A 22,559-nucleotide genomic window follows, 5' to 3' on the forward strand; every position below is an offset into this window, starting at 1 on the left:
CACGACTGTATCTGGTGTATGTGACAATAATACCAATAAAATCTTAGTTGATTTGGGGGAATTTGAATACATACTTATGAGGCAGGCCAGGGTATATCTAAACAAAGATCTGGGGGTAGGTAGAGAATGATGCGTGTGAGAATGGAAGTCTTTGTGAAATACACAAGCATTGATAGAAGGTTTCGGCATGTCGGTGGGATCCATGATCATAGGGAGTATGTGTTGTGGTGGCTGCGCTCTAGGCTGTAATGGGAATTCTGTAGGGAATCAAATGTTATGGTTCTTAAACATATTTTTGTCAAGGGCTTATTTAGACAATGCCTCCTTTTTTCTTTTTTCAGAGCACATCTTTCAATCATCATTTTTCATAAATAATCAAAAATGTATGTAAGCCAAGACGCTGATCAAATTAAATTATGAATCACATTTGAGATTCTTGATTCAGTGCTTGTCTAAAAGCCAATGTAAATTATTAACAAGTTTAATTCATTAAGATCTGTTCAATAAATGTTTTATAGTGTAACCATTTAATTTCACACAAAAATGAAGAGTCAAGGGGACATTTTGTTTTCAAAAACACGCTTTGTCTCCCTGAATCATACTTTTACTCTGGTATACAGCACGCCTTCTCTCGGCAGTATAAAATGAAAGGAGGAGGACGTGAAGCTAAAATAGAGCCAGGCTACAGATAGAGGTCACCTTCAAACGCAGTGCACATCAGATAAGCGAAAAAGCAACTGGAGCCCAAAAACAGAATGATGCACAGTTTCTCATCCTGGCCGTGCTCTAGCGACCTGGGCCTGGCAGCCCGGAGGAGGAAGTTTGCTTGCCGTTTGGTAACTTTGATGCCAGAGATGGAGGTGATGATCTATCTGAGTGAGTCAGCCACTGAGAGACCACTGATTCCACTGTGCCTTTGATTCTGGTGGAAAGCCCATACTTCATTCAACATGAGACATTGTCTAGCTAACTGTCCATACTTATGGTGTGGTGAAGCTGATGCTATACTAATACTGTGTATGCTCTATCCGATATTGATGTTGTTCATTCATGATTACTTTGTTGTTTAGAGAAAATCAAATTTCAAAAGGATTAGGATTATTATCGTCTATGACAAAAATAAACTATGAAAATACTGGATGCTGGAAACATATTGGATCTTAGGCTGATCTAATGGGCTTTATTGAAAAAGATGACAGAATATGTTCAGTATTGAAGCTGAATAGCAGGCTATATGTAATTGCTATATGTAATTGCAAAAGGGAGAAAGACAAATCTGTGAATCTATATTTAATAATAATAATCTGAAAAGGTGTTACGTAAGATTATTGCTTTTGGCAAAGCACTATTTTCTATTCCACTTTAATTTCTCATTTCCTCCTAATCCTGCAAAGTTGGATTGGCCTTTTTCTCAGGTGCCATTGGCTTTTCAGAGACATGAAACCTACTCTAACAAGCAAAAAAGACTCAAACTGAATAAAATATCAGGGTTTTTTCATAGACTAAAAACGAATGTCCTTGGATGAGTGTAGCATACTTCAAAAAAAGACTATAGCACAAAAAAAGAGTATGTATATACAGTGCCTTCAGAAAGTATTCACACCCCTTTACTTTTTCCAAATTTTGTTGTGTTACAGCCTGAATTAAACATTTAATAAATTGAGATTGTGTCACTGATATAAAATACTAAGTGGAATTTTGTTTGTAGAAAATGTAAAGCTGAAATGTCTTGAGTCAATAAGTATTCAACCCCTTTGTTATGGCAAGCCTAAATAAGTTCAGGGGTAAAAATGTGCCTTACAAATCACATAATAAGTTGCATGGACTCATTTTGAATGACTACCCCATCTCTGTACCCCACACATACAATTATCTGTAAGGTCCCTCAATCGAGTAGTGAATTTCAAGCACAGACTCAACCACAAAGACCAGGAATGTTTTTTAATGCCTTGCAAAGAAGGGCACCAATTGGTAGATGTGTAATAAAAAAAAAGCAGATGCTTAATTTCCCTTTGAGCATGGTGAAGTTATGAATTACAATTTGGATGGTGTATCAATACACCCAGCCACTTCAAAGATACAGGTGTCCTTCCTAATTCAGTTGCGGGGAGGAAGGAAACTGCTCAGGAATTTCACCATGAGGACAATGGTGATTTTAAAACAGTTACAGTTTAATGGTTGTGATATTAGAAAACTGAGGATGGATCAACAACACTGTAGTTACTCCACAATTCTAACCTAAATGTGAAAAGAAGGAAGCCTGTACAGAATAAAAATATTCCAAAACATGCATCCTGTTTGCAACAAGGCACTTAAGTAATACTGCAAAGAAATTAACTTTTTGTCCTGAATACAAAGTGTTATGTTTGGGGCAAATCCAACACAACGCATCACTGAGTACCACTCAAGCATGGTGGTGGCTGCATCATGTTATGGGTATGCTTGTCATTGCCAAGGACTGGGGAGTTTTTCAGGATAAAAAGAAAGGGAATACAGCTATAAGCACAGGAAAATTCCTAGCTTTCCAGCAGACACTGGGAGAAACATTCACCTTTCAGCAGGACAATAACCTAAAACACAAGGACAAATATACACTGGAGTTACTTACCAAGATTACAATAAATGTTCCTGAGTGGCCTAGTTACAGTTTTGAATTAAATCAGCTTGAAAATCTATGGCAAGACTTGAAAATAGCTGTCTAGCAATGATCAACAATCAACTTGACAGAATTTAAAAAAGGATAATGGGCAAATATTGTACAATCCAGGTGTGCAAAGCTCTTAGAGACTTACCCAAAAAGAATCACAGCTGTAATCGCCGCCAAAGGTGCTTCTACAAAGTATTGAGTCAGCGGTGTGAATACTTCTGTATTTCATTTTCAATACATTTGTAAAGAAAAAAATGTTTTCACTTTGTCATTATGGGGTATTGTGTGTAGATGGGTGACAGAAAAAAAATATTTAATCCATTTTGAATTCAGGCTACAACACAACAAAATGTGGAATAAATCATGGGGTATGAATACTTTCTGAAGGCACTGTAAGTACAGAGGACCGTTGTCATTAACATATGAAAAACTGACAATATAAAAGAAAGAGTGGCAAGCTCTGCTAGTTAGAAGAAGCAGGTTGTGATGACAGCATGTGGAGAGGACCACTGACACAGCAGTCTGTGAGGACATCCGACTCCCAGGCAGAGTGGCACAGGAAACACTTCAGGCCGGGCATCAGCAGGAGGTCGGAGGGACGGCTGCAGACTGGCAGAGGTGCCCGCTTCCCCTGCCAGGACCGGATGGATGTGTTATAGCAGGGGCTGTCTTTTTCTCTGTCTCCAGCTCTGGCCCTGGTCTTTTATTGCCAGTTCATCATGTTAGACACGCCTTATGTATTTCAGCTATAGAAGGACTACTAGGAGACTAGAGGGCATTTTACCCCCAGCATTCCAGTTTGGCTTTATCAACATGCCAGAGCATCGGGTATAGGGCAAAGGAGGCGAGGATAGCAGACACAAATTAAGTTGACTTCGTTAAAACTCAATCACCTGACATAGTCATGCATATCACATTATTCCAAGATGGCAATTCAATCTGCTTGCCGAGGACTGATATTGGGATAAATAAATATGCCGAGCGTTATAGGAATTGGAAAACAATAAGCCTAATCAAATCGCATCGATGGAGGACAAGTCAGTGGGTTTAATAGTACTGTACATTTCAGATGCAGGCTTCAATCTGTGCCATGGTCAATCAAATTCTTGAATGACTTTGCGTCGAAGCCACATATTGGCATTCATTTATAGACTTACCAAGAAATGAAATGAGGACCTGTTTATCCTCTGTTTTACTGTTTATTGCATTTTCATTCTTTTTATCCTTTTACCTTTTAAGTTCTAAACCCCGCCCCCAAAAGCCCCAACCCCTCTCCATTATTTTGTCATATCCCAAATCAAATTGTCATTCCAGCAGTGATAGTACTTTAGAGGAAACCCAAAACACAGTACAAGCACCATTTAAACTATTAAATTATTCAACATGTAAATTATTCAACATTTTGTTTGAGGACGGACACTCTACAGCCTCTGAATGCAAAGTGACAGAATTCAGCCCAACACACCGCCTTCCCCCCTCTACTCCACATCATGTCCTTATCCCTTGGCTTCTATTACTAAAATGTTTTTGTTTTAAGAGGGCTTCCATTAGGAAGTCACCACATTGGGTGGCAGGGGACACCAGAGACCAAAGAGCAAGCTGAGCAACTAAATTGAATTACTTTTATAAATCAGTGTCATGTTAATATGCACAGCTCTATAAAATGTACTGTATATAGAAAGTTTATAAGTCTTTGGGGAATTAGTTCACAGAATACACTCCGGTAGAGTAGACGTACCACTCTGCCTGTTTCTGAAATAATCCAGACCAAGAAGCGATAAAGCTAAGTTACTTACTGTGAATGAGAAAGTTGGCCATAAAGACAGAAGTGTGGAGATAGACCGTTACAGCGGGATAGCGGCACTACATTATATGATAACCGCGGCAACAAAGCCCAACAGAAATCTATCAAAGGGCTGACTGTCAGTTTCGGGCGCATCCAGCGAGGGAGGAGAAGAAAGATTGGTTCGCCTTTTATTTCTCTGTTGATGTCATGATAATAACGTGGACCCCTGGTTTCAATTGACACCAAACAAAAACAAGACAGGAGAATACAGGAAGACGATCTCTACTGCTCCATTCCTGGGGCTGTCACTGAACCTCAGGAAGCATTCAGAACAAGGACGGAGAAGGGCCTCTCTTTGTGGAATACAGATGGACACAATGGTACTTGATTAGTACACAGGCAACCTGTCATTAGTTCTAGCCTATACAGTACATCTCAGTCTATAGCCTATCATTAGTGTGAGTTTATATGTCTAATGTGATTGAGTGTCAATTACATATTCCCTGACAGTCATATAACCCTATGATTGGATGTGGAACAAAGTTTTAGCTACACAGCAACTGGCTGGTGATGAAGGGGAACAAAGTCTTCTCTACTCCTACAAATTATACTCCTATGCCATATCTCAATGTGTTACGATTGAATTCTGGCCTCCGTCACACAAAGCAGTATTTCAAACTCATTTTATGCTAATCTAAATGCAGAAATAGCTAGTAATTTTATCCCATTTGCACATTGATTCATTTGTTTTTCTCGAGTCATATTACCCAACAGCAAATAGACATCTTGTCAGCAGCAAACACATGAGCAATGCCAAACAAATGTAAAACAATTGAAAGTAGGGACACTGGACAAAGGAAAGAACAGTCGTTCTAACTCAATCTATACATTGACGTAGCACACTCAGTACTTATTGGACAAGTGCAATTAAAACAACTCAGAGACGAGCACAATGTTTAAGATGACATTCAGATATGGTTTGCTTGGCGTCTTTGTACACATAGAGAAAATGTAAGCTTTACCTACTGTTAAGCTATGCTTATATTAAGCTATTATAGACATCCTACAAATACCTGATTTCAAAATAGCTGTCAGATCCATCCAGATCAATTTTTTGATAGATGGACAGATGGATGGATGGATGGATGGATGGATGGACAGAGAAAGGAACGAACAACAGTTTGAGGTACAATACAAAAGTAGAAAACTAACACTGCTACCAACATGGGATGAGATGGTACAATGGTGCCAATAACAAACACTGCAACATAGCCTAAAGAACCAGCTGATTTCAGATTTGAACGCCAACAACTGGCCAGTGACACCAGCGAGCGGTGCTTCCTGTAACACACTCCCTTACCAACACAAGCATGTTGAGGAGAGCTGCAATCATCACGGGTCGCTGACCACAATTATTTCCTGATGCCTTGGCTGAAGCCATCACTAATATCATAGATTAAGCGATGGCTTCAGCCAAGGCATCAGGAAGGAATTGTGGTCAGCGACCTGTGATGATTGCAGCTCTCCTCAACATGCATCCAAAAGTCGCAGCCTGGCTAAATTGGCACATTAACTATGAGCTTGAGTGTTGACACTAATTATAGGGACTAGTGGTGCACAGGTCAGCAGTTTCTTCACCCGCACCCGCCCGCAATTGCTAATAACCCATCCGCAACCACCCGACTATATGTGATAAAGTGAAAATCTGAGACCCGCACCTAGCCCTAATCCGCAAATATAGAAAATGTGCTATAGGCTACAGTCAAACACGGCAGAATGATTTTTTGGCAGGTGGGCCTGGATTTTTATGCCTGATTTAGATATGTTTCTGCTTATAATTTCCGATATTTTGGCTATTTGTTAGTCAACTTAATTAGATACATGCAGCTTCTCTTTTGGCATTATATGTTGCCCTAGAAGACTAAGTAAACCCTTGCTCAACAGAATAATGTAATAGATCGATAGAATGAATGCTTCAATCTAGTTGACATCGGTAAAGTTTTCTCTGTCATTTTTTGCGGAGCAAAGACATTTAGGGACTGGGGAAAAAATATAATACAGCAAAAAAGAAACGGGAAAGACTTTATGTGCAAAATGTCCAAATGACATCAGTTTGACCGGTTGTAAGGAAAAATAAAGCTGTCAAACGTTCAGCATGCTGCACAGACCCTATGGTCTAGAGCGCCTGGTTAAATTGTGTTTAACTCATTCCATGGTTAAAATCGGAAGAAATAGATGTAATTGTTGTAAAAATGTGTGAGTGTGCTACATTTACTATCATAATATATTAAAATATTGAATTACTTTGACATATTTAATGATGTTATATTACGCAAATTTACCTATGGTGGACAGAACGTGTTACTATATTACACAAAAATGACAGGAAATACACATCCTTTTTACCTCAGATTGGTGATGTTATTATTAAAGTTTATAGTCATCACGATCTCACAAAATCGATTGCTTAAAACAGATCCAGTGTTTTTGTCAGACGCGCCAGTCCGTAGTGGTACTTAGAACTCAGTTGTAATTTTCAGACCACAGTGGCTAGAAAATAATTGGACGCTCCTCCCATAAACGTCTCTGGCCTCACATGAATTGATGGATTTGAGGGTTAAGCTAGCGTTCAAACGAAAGCCAACACCTGTCGCTATTTAGAAACCAATGTGAGGTGGTGATTCGTTGAAATTATCCAGTCAGAAAAGTATTTCCTATTCCGTGTTGGCGATGTACCAAAATCATTTTCTCACAGAGATAAGATGATAAATGGCTACGACAGGTTGTCATCTATCGACAGAGATACAGTAATGATGGGAAGTTCGGCTCTTTTCTGAGAGCCGGCTCTTTTGACTCGGCTCCCAAAGAAGAGCCGGCTCTTTCGACTCCCGAACGGCTCTTTATTTAGGATCTTTTGTAGCCTATATTTTACCTTAACTTTGAAAAAAAATCATGGTTTATGTGTTGAAAACCCTTTTGCTTTCAGTGTTTTTATGAGAGACCTTATAATGCCTAATTCTGTGCATTTATTCTGTGACAAAACCACTCTTACATTTGTTTATTTCAATTAAACTTTTTTATTGCACAAATTAACAATAAACTTCAAACAAATCCACAGAACAGAATCAAAACCAGAACCAAACTCCAGCAAACAGCATTAGTCCTCAGGGCAGGTTGGCATTCAGGAAGATCAGATGCCTCAGCTTGGATGGGCTGATAGGCCTGATACGATTTCGCCTCTCCGTGAGTATCTGCCCTGTTTTGGAGAAGATTCTCTCAGAAGGAACTGATGTGGCAACAATACATAGTCTCCCCTCCATCACATCAGTTGCAGTAGGAGAGGTTATACTTGCACGCATGGGGATGGCAGTAGACGTTACAGCAGCTGTTGTTCTGGTATGAGACACACCAGGATCAGTAGATGGTGAGCTGGCTTGCCCTCTCTCCTCTAACTGCACTGTAGGATGGACAGTTCTTGTATGTCTATGCAGGTTTGTGGTGGAACCTGCTCTTATAGTGACCTTCGTTTTGCAGTGAAGGCACTCTGCTTTCTTGTTCCCAATATCTTTAAACTGCAGCCAGATGCTGCTTCGCTTTCTAGTGTCACTCATAGTTAAACGACACGACAATGCAAGACGCACACACGCTCCTCAGTCCGCTCTGTCTCTCTCTTCACTTGCAGTGGAGTCAAGTGGTGTGTCTGCCCCGCCCCCTCTCTGTTTACACATCCTTAATTCTCACGTGAATGCCGCATGCTGGTCGCCATGCTGGCCAATCATAACAGACCTCTGTGAAAGTGAAACCTAAGCAGCGAATGGGCAAAAAACTGGGAGCCGGCTCTCACTCGATGCGAGCCGGCTCTTCTGATTCACTACAAAGAGCCGGCTCTCAGAGCCGATGCTTGTGCGCATGACCCATCACTAAGATACAGTATGTAGTATACCCAAGTTCATTGAGGTTTGTCTGTTAGAAGAGCGCAAACGGTACATGTCGCCGTGGTTAATATCCCAGTTCCATTTATTTCAATACAATATCGATGTGAGTGATTAATTTGCACGTGCTATTGATTACAGTAGAACAACCTAATACATTCCAGTCTGGAGTGATCAGTTGGTAAAAGTTGATGCATGTGCAGTTAATTGGGTACTAATTTAGCAAAATACAAGTAATCTGAACACAAATGTGACGTGTGTGTAGGGAGTAACTTTTATGTATTGGTCATGACTTAAATATCATGATTTATTTCAGCATATTGATTTTGAATTTGGACATCCAAAACCGGTGTTTTGACACTCGGCCATATATCAAAAAGCCATGACAAAAGGAAGCAGCAACAGTATCATTTTTAATATATGTTTTAGGAATATAAATGGTACTTTTAACATACTTTTAACACTTTATCTGGTCAAAACTACTGAATGAGCCAAAAAATGTGCTATGATGATGATACAGTGGCTTGCGAAAGTATTCACCCCCCTTGGCAGTTTTCCTATTTTGTTGATTTACAACCTGGAATTTAAATTGATTTTTTTGGGGGGGTTGTATCATTTGATTTACACAACATGCCTACCACTTTGAAGATGCAAAATATATTTTTTTGTGAAACAAATAAGAAATAAGACAAAAAAACTAAAAACTTGAGCGTGCATAACTATTCACCCCCCCCCAAAGTCAATACTTTGTAGAGCCACCTTTTGCAGCAATTACAGCTGCAAGTCTCTTGGAGTATGTCTCTATAAGCTTGGCACATCTAGCCACTGGGATTTTTGCCCATTCTTTAAAGGAAAACTGCTCCAGCTCCTTCAAGTTGGATGGGTTCCACTGGTGTAGAGCAATCTTTAAGTCATACCACAGATTCTCAATTGGATTGAGGTCTGGGCTTTGACTAGGCCATTCCAAGACATTTAAATGTTTCCCCTTAAACCACTCGAGTGTTGCTTTAGCAGTATGGTTAGGGTCATTGTCCTGCTGGAAAGTGAACCTCCGTCCCAGTCTCAAATCTCTGGAAGACTGAAACAGGTTTCCCGCAAGAAATTCCCTGTATTTAGCGCCATCTATCATTCCTTCAATTCTGACCAGTTTCCCAGTCCTTGCCGATGAAATAGTGTTCTCGGGGTGATAGTGTTCTCGGGGTGATGTGTTCTCGGGGTGATGAGAGGTGTTGGGTTTGCGCCAGACATAGCGTTTTCCTTGATGGTCAAAAAGCTAAATTTTAGTCTCATCTGACCAGAGTACCTTCTTCCATATGTTTGGGGAGCTTTGCAGCTCCTTCAGGGTTATCTTTGGTCTCTTTGTTGCCTCTCTGATTAATTCCCTCCTTGCCTGGTCCGTGAGTTTTGGTGGGCGGCCCTGTCTTGGCAGGTTTGTTGTGGTGCCATATTCTTTCCATTTTTTAATAATGGATTTAATGGTGCTCCGTGGGATGTTCAAAGTTGCTGATATTTTTTTATAACCCAACCCTGATCTGTAGTTCTCCACAACTTTGTCACTGACCTGTTTGGAGAACTCCTTGGTCTTCATGGTGCCGCTTGCTTGGTGGTGCCCCTTGCTTAGTGGTGTTGTAGACTCTGGGGCCTTTCAGAACAGGTGTATATATACTGAGATCACGTGACACTTAGATTGCACACTAGTGGACTTTATTTAACTAATTATGTGACTTCTGAAGGTAATTGGTTGCACCAGATCTTATTTAGGGGCTTCATAGCAAAGGGGGTGAATACATATGCACGCACCACTTTTCCGTTATTTATCTTTTTGAATTTTTTTAAACAAGTTATTTTTTTCATTTCACTTCACCAATTTGGAATATTTTGTGGATGTCCATTACATGAAATCCAAATAAAAATCAATTTAAATTACAGGTTGTAATGCAACAAAATAGAAAAAAGCCAAGGGGGATGAATACTTTTGCAAAGCACTGTATTAGTGAAATCGTGAAAATATGTTTGTCCTGGCTACTAATTAGTCAAAAACATGCACAACCTTTCCTGTGTTCAGGTAAGGAACAATCTCAGAATTCTTGTGGAACAAAGGAGCCTTTGCTCATAATAAGGGGAAGGGCTTTCTATGTAAGACTATTACCAAGAGTGATAGTCAATAATGACAATGAGAATGTACCTTAGCCGTAGCTAGAATACCGGCCAGAGGTTACACAGAACTTAAGAAAACCAAACAGAACTTGACGGCCTACAAATACAACACCTCAGGCAACTGTCCCCTCAGTACTGATAGGTGATGTCATTGTTAAGCAATGCTAATCCTTTGACTGACATAAGACATTGCCCCTACTGTATTTGACATGTTTTCTTATCTTCAAAGACAATGAGTAACAAAAAGCTACAGATAGAGAACATTCTGATCACAAACCCAAATTGGAACAAATCCAGGGACTCATGGCAGATCCCATCTTAGCTCCATGATGTGCCCTTAGCCCAACTACCCTCTCAACTCCCCTCACTGCCACAGCTCAAACCCGGATGTGTGATTGAGATGTACAGCACTCTGGGCCACAGGGTATATACACCTCTCCTCTGGGGCCAACTTGTTTTTGCTAATAATTTTTTCCCTCCTCTTACCCTTTCAATCTCCTCTCTGCCAGACAGGTTTGCTGTAACTCTGTCTGGAGAGAGAGAAAGAGATGGGGATGGGAAAGTGGAAAGGCCTGGCGAGGACAAGCCAATAGCATCATAAGATGGCATACAGAAACATGATGAGTGCTGGAAAGGAAACAGTGTAGATGTCTACTGCTCAGTCGTCTGGGATGGGCAATGGACAGAGAAGATAAAGGAGAATTGGATTTGAGCTTTTGATCTTCCACTAGGTGCCTCAATGTTTTATAAGGCTAGCTGGTAATGAGGTGTTTAAGAAATCAGACAAGTACAGTACCGAACACATGTATTTCCTTTGAGTCCAAGTATCTCTAAAATTGAGTAGAAATCATCATCTGGATTGGCCATCTGGATTTGCCAGTAAGAAGTACATAAGGTGCATTAAACATAACCTTTCATTCGGATGGTGGGATACATTTTGAGCAGGAAACTTAAAACTGCATACACAAACACACCCACACACAGATCTAACCAAAAACACTCAGGCATAACAATATGTACCATCTTGCAGAGGCCAACACAGAGCAGAGCAGTGGTCGTTGCATATGAAATATGTCTGCTGTGCCGACCTGCTTTCAAATCGTGCTCGAACACAACACGTTCGGAGACAGAAAAAAGGGAAGGATTCCTCTTCGTCCTTTTTCCTCTATGCCCTCTATGCTCATCCATGCTCAGTGACACTTGTGGTAATAAATCACGACTGGGCGCTGTGGCCAGGGGGGTGAGTATCTGACAGACCGGTCAGTTAAACACTCCCCCTCCAGTCTCTAGGGCTGCCTGCTACCACCATATTCCACTGATAAATTCAAATACAGAGAAGGAAACTGAGGGGGCCGAGTGGAGTCTCACTATTCTGTCGTGTGTGTGTGTGTGTGTGTGTGTGTGTGTGTGTGTGTGTGTGCGTGCGTGCGTGTCGTGTGTGTCTCCATGTTTCATATTGTGTTAATCTGTGTGCAGTAAGGCCTAAGGCTTAGGTATCATCCTGGGGCGTCAACAAATTGTTCTTATTTTAGAAAGTACAAACTGTCAGGAATACCAATACATGGGAAAAAGGGAAGTGTTGACACAAAACATCACTGTACTGTCATGTTGACTTGTCATACTGAGGCGGGCATAGTGCCCTTTAGTTCAACATGAAAACTTAAGCACAACAAGGACATACTATTGTGTAAGTGGATATCAACTGTCAGTTTGGATACAGTTACTATACATTTCCTAAAAATAACCTTGGAGCCCCCTTTAGCTGTCCCAGCCAGGCAGCCCAGTGATTGAGCTTCTAACTTAAATCAAGACCTGACGAAATCCATCTCCTCCCCCTATACAAAGAGCAGTCACCGCGAGAGCGCAGCAAATATGCTGGTGGGCTGAATGGGAGGACAGAGAGTCCTAACTCAAGAGTCGATGCGTGTCCGTAATGGGAAAAGAAAGTGATTTACAAGCATATGCTCCAGACCCTGCAGTCTCAATGCTGAGAGAGAGAGAGAGAGAGAGAGAGAGAGAGAGAGAGAGAGAGAGAGAGAGAGAGAGAGAGAGAGAGAGAGAGAGAGAGAGAGAGAGAGAGAGAGAGAGAGAGAGAGAGAGAGAGAGAGAGAGAGAGAGAGAGAGAGAGATCCACATCGCATCTGGGTTACTATAAGTCAAGTAAAAAAAAATCGGTATGGATCTTTGTGATTGTATGAACCAGAACATTTCTGTTTCAGGTAAATGGGCACATTTATTCAGACCATATGATTCATAAACTCAGGGAATAATAATAATAATAACTTTATTTGTATACCGCTTTTCAATACAAGTAAAAGTGCTTCACATCATAAAATAATAAAATAAAAGTACTAAGAAAGAAACAAAGACAGGAGGAAGGAGGATGAAAAAATATAGCTAATTAAAACCATACATTGAAATCATCTTTATAAAAGTGTGTCTTCAGCAGGGATTTAAAAAGAGGCACTGAATCTGCAAACCTGATCTCCTCTTGCAGACCATTCCAAATTCTAGGGGCCCTAATGGTAAATGCCCGGTCTCCTTTTGTTTTCAACCTAGTCTTTGGAATGGTCAACAGTGCCCTGCCAGAAGATCTCAAGCTGCGTCCTGGCTCGTAGGGAGATAAAAGATCAGAGATATAGGATGGAGCTAAACCAAGCCTAGACTTAAACGTGATTAATAAAACATTTAACTCTATATTGTTGTACATATCAACCAGTTTGTCACAGTTTGTTGCCCTACAAACATAAAATAGAAGACTACTACCTCTGAATGTGAATATAAAACAGTTGTGCTGTTTGCTATCACATTGCAATAACACAGCCTACAGTTGACAGTCACTGTCCAATCACTGAAGACCCTTATGTCTTCTAAGGCCTATGGGTTTTAATTATAGAACCACATGGGTAAACATGTGGGCCTGCAATTGTCAGACTGGGGTGATGTGGATGCTGCGGTGAAGTCAGGCGCAGGACACAGAGGATCAGGATGACTACTTTAATTCCAGTAAACACGCACAAAACAAAAGGTCTCCACAACACTGGAGGAGTAACACGCGCTGTGCGTAATAGGCGAACTAGAAATGCCGAACATCAGACAGGACAAAATGACAATAACACACAAAGGCCAAACGTAAAACAAGGGAACTTATATGTCACATAATCAACGCAAAATAAGTAACAGGTGTACAAACTAGACAACACAAGACAAACACTGAAACATCGATCGGCAGTAGCTAGTACTCCGGGGACGACGAACGCCGAAGCCTGCCCGAGCAAGGAGGAGGAGCAGCCTCGGCGGAATCCGTGACAGTACCCCCCCCCCTTGACGCGCGGCCCCAGCCGTGCGCCGACCCCGGCCTCGGGGACGGCCAGGAGGACGCGGAGCAGGGCGAGTGGGATGACTCCGGTGGAACTCCGTCAGGAGGGAGGGATCTAAGATGTCCCTCCAAGGCACCCAGCACCGTTCCTCTGGACCGTACCCCTCCCACTCCACGAGATACTGCAGACCCCCCATCCGACGTCTCGAATCCACAATGGACCGGACTGAGTACGCCGGAGCCCCCTCGATGTCCAGTGGGGGCGGAGGAGTCTCCCGTATCTCATTGTCCTGGAGTGGACCAGCTACCACCGGCCTGAGGAGAGACACATGGAACGAGGGGTTAATGCGATAATCATTTGGCAGTTGTAACCTGTAACATACCTCGTTCAATCTCCTCAGGACTTTAAATGGCCCCACAAACCGCCGACCCAGCTTCCGGCAGGGCAGGCGAAGGGGCAGGTTTCGAGTCGAGAGCCAGACTCGATCTCCAGGTGCACTGGAGCCTCACTGCGGTGGCGATCGGCGCTCGCCTTCTGCCTACGGATAGCCCGCTGCAGATGGACATGCGCAGCGTTCCATGTCTCCTCCGAGCGCCGAAACCATTCATCCACCGCAGGAGCCTCGATCTGGCTCTGATGCCATGGTGCCAGAACCGGCTGATACCCCAACACACACTGAAAAGGGGTCAGATTCGTAGAGGAGTGGCGAAGGGAGTTCTGGGAAATCTCTGCCCAGGGGATATACCCCGACCACTCCTTCTGCCGGTCCTGGCAATAAGACCTCAGAAACCTACCCACATCCTGGTTCACTCTCTCCACCTGCCCATTACTCTCAGGGTGGAAACCCGAGGTAAGGCTAACCGAGACCCCCAAGCGTTCCATAAACGCCCTCCAGACTCTAGAGGTGAACTGGGTACCCCGATCAGACACTATATCCTCAGGTACCCCGTAGTGCCGGAAGACGTGGGTAAACAGGGCCTCAGCAGTCTGTAGGGCAGTAGGGAGACCCGGCATTGGGATGAGACGACAGGCCTTAGAAAACCGATCCACAACGACCAGAATAGTGGTATTCCCCTGGGAGGGGGGAAGGTCCGTGACAAAGTCTACCGATAGGTGAGACCACGGCCGTTGTGGAACGGGTAGGGGATGTAACTTCCCCCTGGGCAGGTGTCTAGGCGCCTTACACTGAGCGCACACCGAGCAGGAGGAGACATAAACCCTCACGTCCTTTGCCAATGTTGGCCACCAGTACTTTTCACTAAGGCAGTGCACTGTCCGGCAATAACAGGATGTCCAGAGGAGGGTGACGTATGAGCCCAATAAATTAGTCGATCACGAATCTCGAGCGGCACGTACTTCCGCCCCTCCGGACACTCTGGAGGAGTAGGGTCGGTACGTAACGCCCGCTCGATCTCCGCATCGACCTCCCACACCACCGGTGCCACCAAACAAGACTCCGGCAGTATGGGAGTGGGCTCAATGGACCTCTCCTCTGTGTCATATCGCCGGGACAGGGCATCTGCCTTAACGTTCTGTGAACCTGGTATGTAGGTGAGCTTAAAAACAAACCGGGCCAGAAACATGGCCCACCTAGCCTGAGGAGGGTTCAGTCTCCTAGCTGCCCGGATGTACTCCAGGTTACGATGGTCAGTCAGAATGAGAAAAGGGTGTTGAGCCCCCTCAAGCCAATGCCTCCACACCTTTAGAGCCTGGACCACAGCTAGCAACTCCCTGTCCCCCACGTCGTAATTACGTTCCGCCGGGCTGAGCTTCTTAGAGTAAAAAGCACAGGGCCGGAGTTTAGGAGGCGTGCCTGAGCGTTGAGACAGTACAGCCCCAATACCAGCCTCTGACGCGTCCAACTCCACTTGGAACGCTAAAGAGGGGTCCGGATGTGCCAGCACCGGAACCGAGGTGAACAGGTCCTTCAGTTGTCTAAACGCCCTGTCCGCCTCAGCCGACCACTGCAAACGCACCGGGCCCCCCTTTAGCAGGGAGGTGATGGGAGCTGCTACCTGTCCAAAACCCCGGATAAACCTCCGGTAGTAATTGGCAAAACCCCAAAATCCGCTGCACCTCCTTAACCGTGGTAGGAGTCTGCCAATTACGCACAGCTGAAACGCGGTCAATCTCCATCTCCACCCCTGACGCAGACAACCGATGGCCCAGGAAGGAGATGGACTCCTGGAAAAACAGGCATTTCTCTGCCTTCACATACAAGTCATGCTCCAACAGCCTACCCAACACTCGACGCACCAGGGCCACATGCTCGGCTCGTGTAGCAGAGTATACTAGAATGTCGTCAATATACACCACTACACCCTGCCCATGCAAATCCCGGATAATCTCGTCCACAAATGATTGGAAGACTGAAGGAGCATTTATTAACCCGTATGGCATGACGAGATACTCATAGTGACCGAGGTGGTACTAAATGCTGTTTTCCATTCATCTCCCTCCCTAATGCGCACCAGGTTGTAGGCGCTCCTGAGATCCAATTTTGTGAAGAAGCGCGCTCCGTGTAATGATTCCGTCATACTCGCAATCAGAGGGAGAGGATAACTGTATTTAACAGTGATCTGATTGAGACTACGGTAATCAATACACGGGCGCAAACCTCCATCCTTCTTCTTCACAAAAAAGAAACTCGAGGACGCAGGAGAAGTGGAGGGCCGTATGTATCCCTGTCTCAGAGACTCGCCGATGTATGTCTCCATAGCCGCCGTCTCCTCTTGAGACAGAGGATACACATGACTACGCGGAAGTGCAGCACCTGCCTGGAGGTCTATCGCACAATCCCCCTGTCTATGAGGTGGCAATCGCGTCGCCCTCTTCTTACTGAACACGAGTGCCAAATCATCATACTCAGGAGGAATGTGCAGTGCGGGCATTTGGTTCGGACTTTCCACCGTGGTCGCCCCTACGGAAACACCTATACACCGCCCGACACACTGATCAGACCACTCCCTGAGAGCCCTCTGTTGCCATGAAATGGTGGGGTCATGAGAGATTAACCAAGGAAGACCCAGCACCACGGGAAACGCAGGAGTGTCGATCAGATACAACTGTATGATTTCCTCATGACCCCCGTGCGTCTTCATCTTTAGTGGCGCCGTGACCTCCCTAATTAAACCTGATCCCAACGGACGGCTATCTAGGGCATGAATAGGAAAAGGCACATCTACTGGTAGGAGGGGAATCCCTAACCTAACACAGAAATTACGATCAATAAAATTCCCAGCTGCGCCTGAATCGACTAGCGCCTTATGCTGGGAATGAGATGAAACCTGGGGAAATTCAACTTGAATACACAAGTGGACAACAGAGAGCTCTGGGTGAGTTGGACGCCTACTCACCTGAAATGACTCATCAGTGCGTGACCTGTTGCCTCGATCCCCAGGAGACCCTCCCCAGCACCGAGCCGCAGTGTGTCCTCTACGGCCACAGTTGGTGCAGGGGACGGCCTCTCTCCGGGTCTCTCTCCTCCTCTCTCTAGCACCAGCACCCCCGAGCTCCACAGGGCTCGGCTCGGAGGTGCTGGGGGATGGAATGGACGGCCCCAACTCCGGACGTCCGCGGGTAGCCAGCAGGGTATCCAGACGGATCGACATGTCCACCAACTGATCTAAGCTTAGATTGGTGTCCCTGCAGGCCAACTCTCGGCGAACGTCCTCTCGTAGGCTGCACCGATAGTGGTCGATGAGGGCCCTCTCATTCCACCCCGCATTAGCCGCCAGAGTCCGGAAGTCCAGGGCGAACTCTTGTGCGCTCCTCTTCCCCTGTCGGAGGTGGAACAGACGCTCCCCCGCCGCTTTACCCTCTGGGGGATGATCGAAAACCGCCCTGAAGTGGCGGGAGAACTCTGCATAGCTGATGGTGGCGGCGTCTATTCCCCTCCATTTGGCATTGGCCCACTCCAATGCCTTGCCGGATAGACAGGAGATGAGGGCGGAAACGCTCTCGTATCCCGAGGGCGCCGGGTGTATGGTTGCCAGGTAGAGTTCCACTTGAAGTAGGAAACCCTGACACCCGGCTGCGGTGCCATCATATGCCCTCGGGAGCGAGAGCCGAATCCCACTGGACTCCGGAGATGGAACGATGGGTCTGGCCGATGGTGGTGGTATTGTAGGAGGAGGTGTGGGCAAGCCTCCTCTTTCCCATCGGCTCAGAGTGTCCATCACATCTTGCATGGCGGTGCCGAGTCTACGGATCATGGCGTCCTGGCTGCTGACCCGATCCTCCAGAGACTCAGTTACCACCGCTGGTCCTACTGACTCCATGGGTGGTGTGTTATTCTGTCAGACTGGGGTGATGTGTATGCGGCGGTGAAGTCAGGCGCAGGACACAGAGGATCAGGATGACTACTTTAATTCCAGTAAACACGCACAAAACAAAAGGTCTCCACAACACTGGAGGAGTAACACGCGCTGTGCGTAATAGGCGAACTAGAAATGCCGAACATCAGACAGGACAAAATGACAATAACACACAAAGGCCAAACGTAAAACAAGGGAACTTATATGTCACATAATCAACACAAAATAAGTAACAGGTGTACAAACTAGACAACACAAGACAAACACCGAAACATCGATCGGCAGTAGCTAGTACTCCGGGGACGACGAACGCCGAAGCCTGCCCGAGCAAGGAGGAGGAGCAGCCTCGGCGGAATCCGTGACAGCAATGCGTGTACAAAACATTAGGAACATGACATAGCCTGACCAGGTGAATCCAGGTGAAAGCTATGATCCCTTATTGATGTCACTTTTTAAATCCACTTCAATCAGTGTAGATGAAGGGAAGGCGACAGGTTAACGAAGGATTTTTAAGCCTTGAGACAATTAAGACATGGATTGTGTATGTGTGCCATTCAGAGGGTGAAATGGCAAGATCAAATATTTAAGTGCCTTTGAACAGGGTATGGTAGTAGGTGCCAGGAGCACTGGTTTGAGTGTGTCAAGAACTGCAACCCTGCTGGGTTTTTCACGCTTAACAGTTTCCCGTGTGTATCAAGAATGGTCCACCACCCAAAGGACATCCAGCCAACTTGACACAACTGTGGGAAGGATTGGAGTCAACATGGGCCAGCATCCCTGTGGAACGCTTGACATCTTGTAGAGTCCATGCCCTGACAAATTGAGGCTGTTCTGAAGACAAAAGGGGGTGCAACTCAATATTAGAAAGGTGTTCCTAATGTTTTGCATACTCAATGTATATTATTTCAATGGGTGGGAGGTGTTAATGTTTGGCTTATAGGATTCACTGTGTGTATGTAACCTGAAGATTGACAACTATGGTCCAAGACTGCTGTCCTAAAAAGGCTACTTTTACACAGGCAGCCGAATGCTGATCTTTTTTCCACTAATTGGTATTTTGACCAATCACATCAGACCTTTTCACAGCAGATATTTTTCAGAACTGATCTGATTAATCAAAAGACCAATTAGTGAAAAAAATTATCAGAATTGGGCTGCCTGTGTAAATGCAGCTAAAGAGATTGACACAAATGGCACACTCCTCAATCGATGCAAGGCAGAGTCGACCTCATTTGTGGGCCCTGGCCTAAACCCTTGCAAACTGCAATGAGAAAAAATTATGACACTGTAGCAATCTTACATTATTATGCATTTCTTAATCACACTTCCTTCAAAACTGCATGTGTCCTAGTCTTTGCTATGAACAATATGTGATAAAAAGACAAAATGCATATGACACAGTCATAATTTCTCATAGGACACAAGAGAGACCTAATTGGTGTGTGTGCGTCTGTGAAAGAGAGAGAGAGAGAGAGAGAGAGAGAGAGAGAGAGAGAGAGAGAGAGAGAGAGAGAGAGAGAGAGAGAGTACAGCAACCGAGTACAGTGTTGACTTGGTTGTTGCGTTTTCATTACACGAGTGGTGTTCAGTTACAGTGCTAAGTTCGCAACGCTGTTTTACTTGCTCTTCCCCTTGATTAGCCAACACGCCTCTGCTTGGGTTTGCATGTAAAGATGCCATTATTTTCAACCCTAGATGACACTTTACAGTGTAGAATAAATATTTAAAGAGAATGTACGGAAACAATTAATGTAATTGGGTAATATAACCTACCACCGGCCAGGCACATGTCAGCCAATTCAACGCTGGTAATGGATATTATTGCGTAATGGGGGACAGTGATCACACAGTAACATTACAATGTTCTTACCCAGTGTGAAGTATGGGAGAGCGGTGTTGTCGAGATCATCCATAACGGAAATTCTTCCAGGTAGGTCTGTTCTAACGAATAAAAGGAGCCGGGACTCCCCTCCTCCTCCGGCCACGCTCCCCGAGCCAACGCCGGAGAAACTGAACTCATTCTCCCGGAGTACAGGAAGGGTAGAAACGATAACGGTTTTAACTTCACAATGGCTCTCCGGTTCGTTTTCCTTCTCCCTCTCCTCTTCAAGCATCGCTCCCCCTCTGCTTACTCGGACTGTAGAGGTGCCTGTCAGCAAGAGCCCCAGGAGGAGGGCAACGTTGTGCGATACTCTCCTTGCCATCCCGCTCTCTGTGCGCAGTTCTCTCGCTTTGAGTGTGGCTCATAAACTGCTTGTTCATTTATACTACAGCCACTGCACGCGCACGGTAGTCATGTCTGTCCAGGAGGCGGCAGCACAGGTGTAGATCTGTAATATTTTTTTTCTCCTACTTGCTTCCTTCTGTGTTGATGTGTTCACATCATTTTATATAACGCGCATATACGTTTCTGTGAGACCTCACGGTAGATATTGAATCAAGTAAAGAAAATAGGGAATCAATTTGTCTTAAGACCGCTGTTTCATACAATCAAGGACATGAATTTCGAGGGAACCCATGAGTAGAAAGGTCGTCATTGTATAGTATAAACATAAAAATGTAAAAAAGTTGATGTAAATGTATATTTTATTTTGTTTATCATACTACCGTCATATGAATTTTAACCACATTCAAATGGTATACATCATTTAAAAGCCCATTTCATAGAGAATGTTACAAACTGGTCTATATTTAGGAACTTACTTTGAAGAGATAGTGATTGGGTCTAAATAGGCTTTGGCGATTGTAGGCAAAATTCAGTGTACTTGTCTTTAACTGCCATCTCCGAAAGTAAGACTCTTCCCACATGCCAATTCATTTTTCTCGCTTCAAATGTTGTGTGGTTATCCTTATTCTTCAGACTTGTATAGCCGGAATTGTTGATATGTTGTGAAATTTTGATTCTAGATAACATTTTCTTAGGAAATATGTGCAAAATATGTAGTTGACTTACATGACTTTAGTATTTTATGGATAGAAAGATGAAAAAGTATATATCCACTGTCGTATCGGATGAGTGGTGGCAATTATTGCTGATGAACAAAAGGAGTCTGCTCATACTGAACGTTGATCATAAGGTTTATTCAGATCAGAAGCTTCAGCATGAGTGACAGGTGACATGACACCCGGAGAGTGACGCCTCAGAATGGCTGCTCGTTCTGCCTTTCTTCTTCGTTTTCCCCCCTATTTATAACCAATGATGCTCCCTCTTCTGGCCAATCACCAGTCTCCCCTGGGGCGTCACCCTAAAACATTCCCTTTTGATACTAACATAAACAACATTCCTTGTTCCTCCAAAACAGTCATAATCTCAATACACGACATATTCCCCCCTTCGAGACAAATTAAACGTCTCGAAAACAAACAGAATAGGATTATGACCAGTAACAATTTATCTTATTGAGTATATTTAACATTAAACCAAAAACATTCTCCTCTAGAGTGTAAATACCTTTCTATGAAATAACTGTTTATGAAGTGTGAATACATTACTATGAAATATGAACAAATCTCTATGGAGTGTAAGAGCGAAAAACTGTCCGGCAACCTTCCATCCATTAATCAAGACAGTAAAATTCTCTCACGGTCCCTCTGCCCCAGGCAACCACCTCGGTACTCCAGATAACCTCATAAACCATTCAAATGCATTTGAAACTATGATGCAATTAAATACACATGTAAGCCCCTGCAAACAAAATCCTATCCAAAAACATCCATTGTAAGGCTGGTCAACCCATTGGACCTTACAGTGAAACTCTCCCTACCTAGCCTCTCTGTCCCTAAACATTCACGAAATAAACAAAAACATCTAAGATCCTCACATGTATTCAATAACATCAAATATCATTCTACAAAAATTAATCCCTAAGGCTATTACACAATTATGTATTACACATGTCTATATTTCATTGCAGACACTGGAATGTAGTCCCCTACACTTCATCTCCCCGTAGTCTCCTCTTCCAATGGACTGTTGATGATGGAATCAGCCACACCCTCCTTGTTTCATCTCCTCCAGTCATTGTCCCTTCATATTGTCTTTGTTTGAGTATTTCAATCTCCATATGTTCCCCCAAATGCTTCTGGAAGAAAAGAAAAGAAACGACCAAACAGTATCTTTTGCAAAACAAACACTTTCAAATTGAACATCAATATCAACTAAGAATATAGAAATGATATATAAATGATGTATGAATCACATAAACCCATTCCCCCCTTTGATTCATAAATCATACCAACATCACCCTAATATTGAATTTTTTTTGAAAAATGATCAAATAATCAAAAATGATATTTATCCATCAGTTCCACTTGTCCATCTTTATCCAGATCAGGAACAGTCAACACCGGCATCTGAGTGTTGTCTCCAGGCATCACTCTCCAACCTATCTCAATATCATA

General features: G+C 43.8%; 1 protein-coding gene across 1 annotated transcript in view; it reads right to left on the reverse strand.

Annotated features, from left to right (window-relative positions):
- LOC121541685 (astrotactin-2-like) overlaps positions 1 to 20,382 on the reverse strand; it is a 532,790-nt gene extending 512,408 nt beyond the window's left edge. The window contains exon 1 of the mRNA XM_041850922.2: positions 20,029 to 20,382. Within this exon, the coding sequence (XP_041706856.1) occupies positions 20,029 to 20,362 (334 nt within the window). The 5' untranslated portion in view covers positions 20,363 to 20,382. The remainder of the gene's footprint in view (positions 1 to 20,028) is intronic.
- Between the last annotated feature and the right edge of the window lie 2,177 nt (positions 20,383 to 22,559).

The sequence above is a fragment of the Coregonus clupeaformis genome, chromosome 27 (genome assembly GCF_020615455.1).
Source record: "Coregonus clupeaformis isolate EN_2021a chromosome 27, ASM2061545v1, whole genome shotgun sequence".
NCBI lineage: Eukaryota > Metazoa > Chordata > Actinopteri > Salmoniformes > Salmonidae > Coregonus > Coregonus clupeaformis.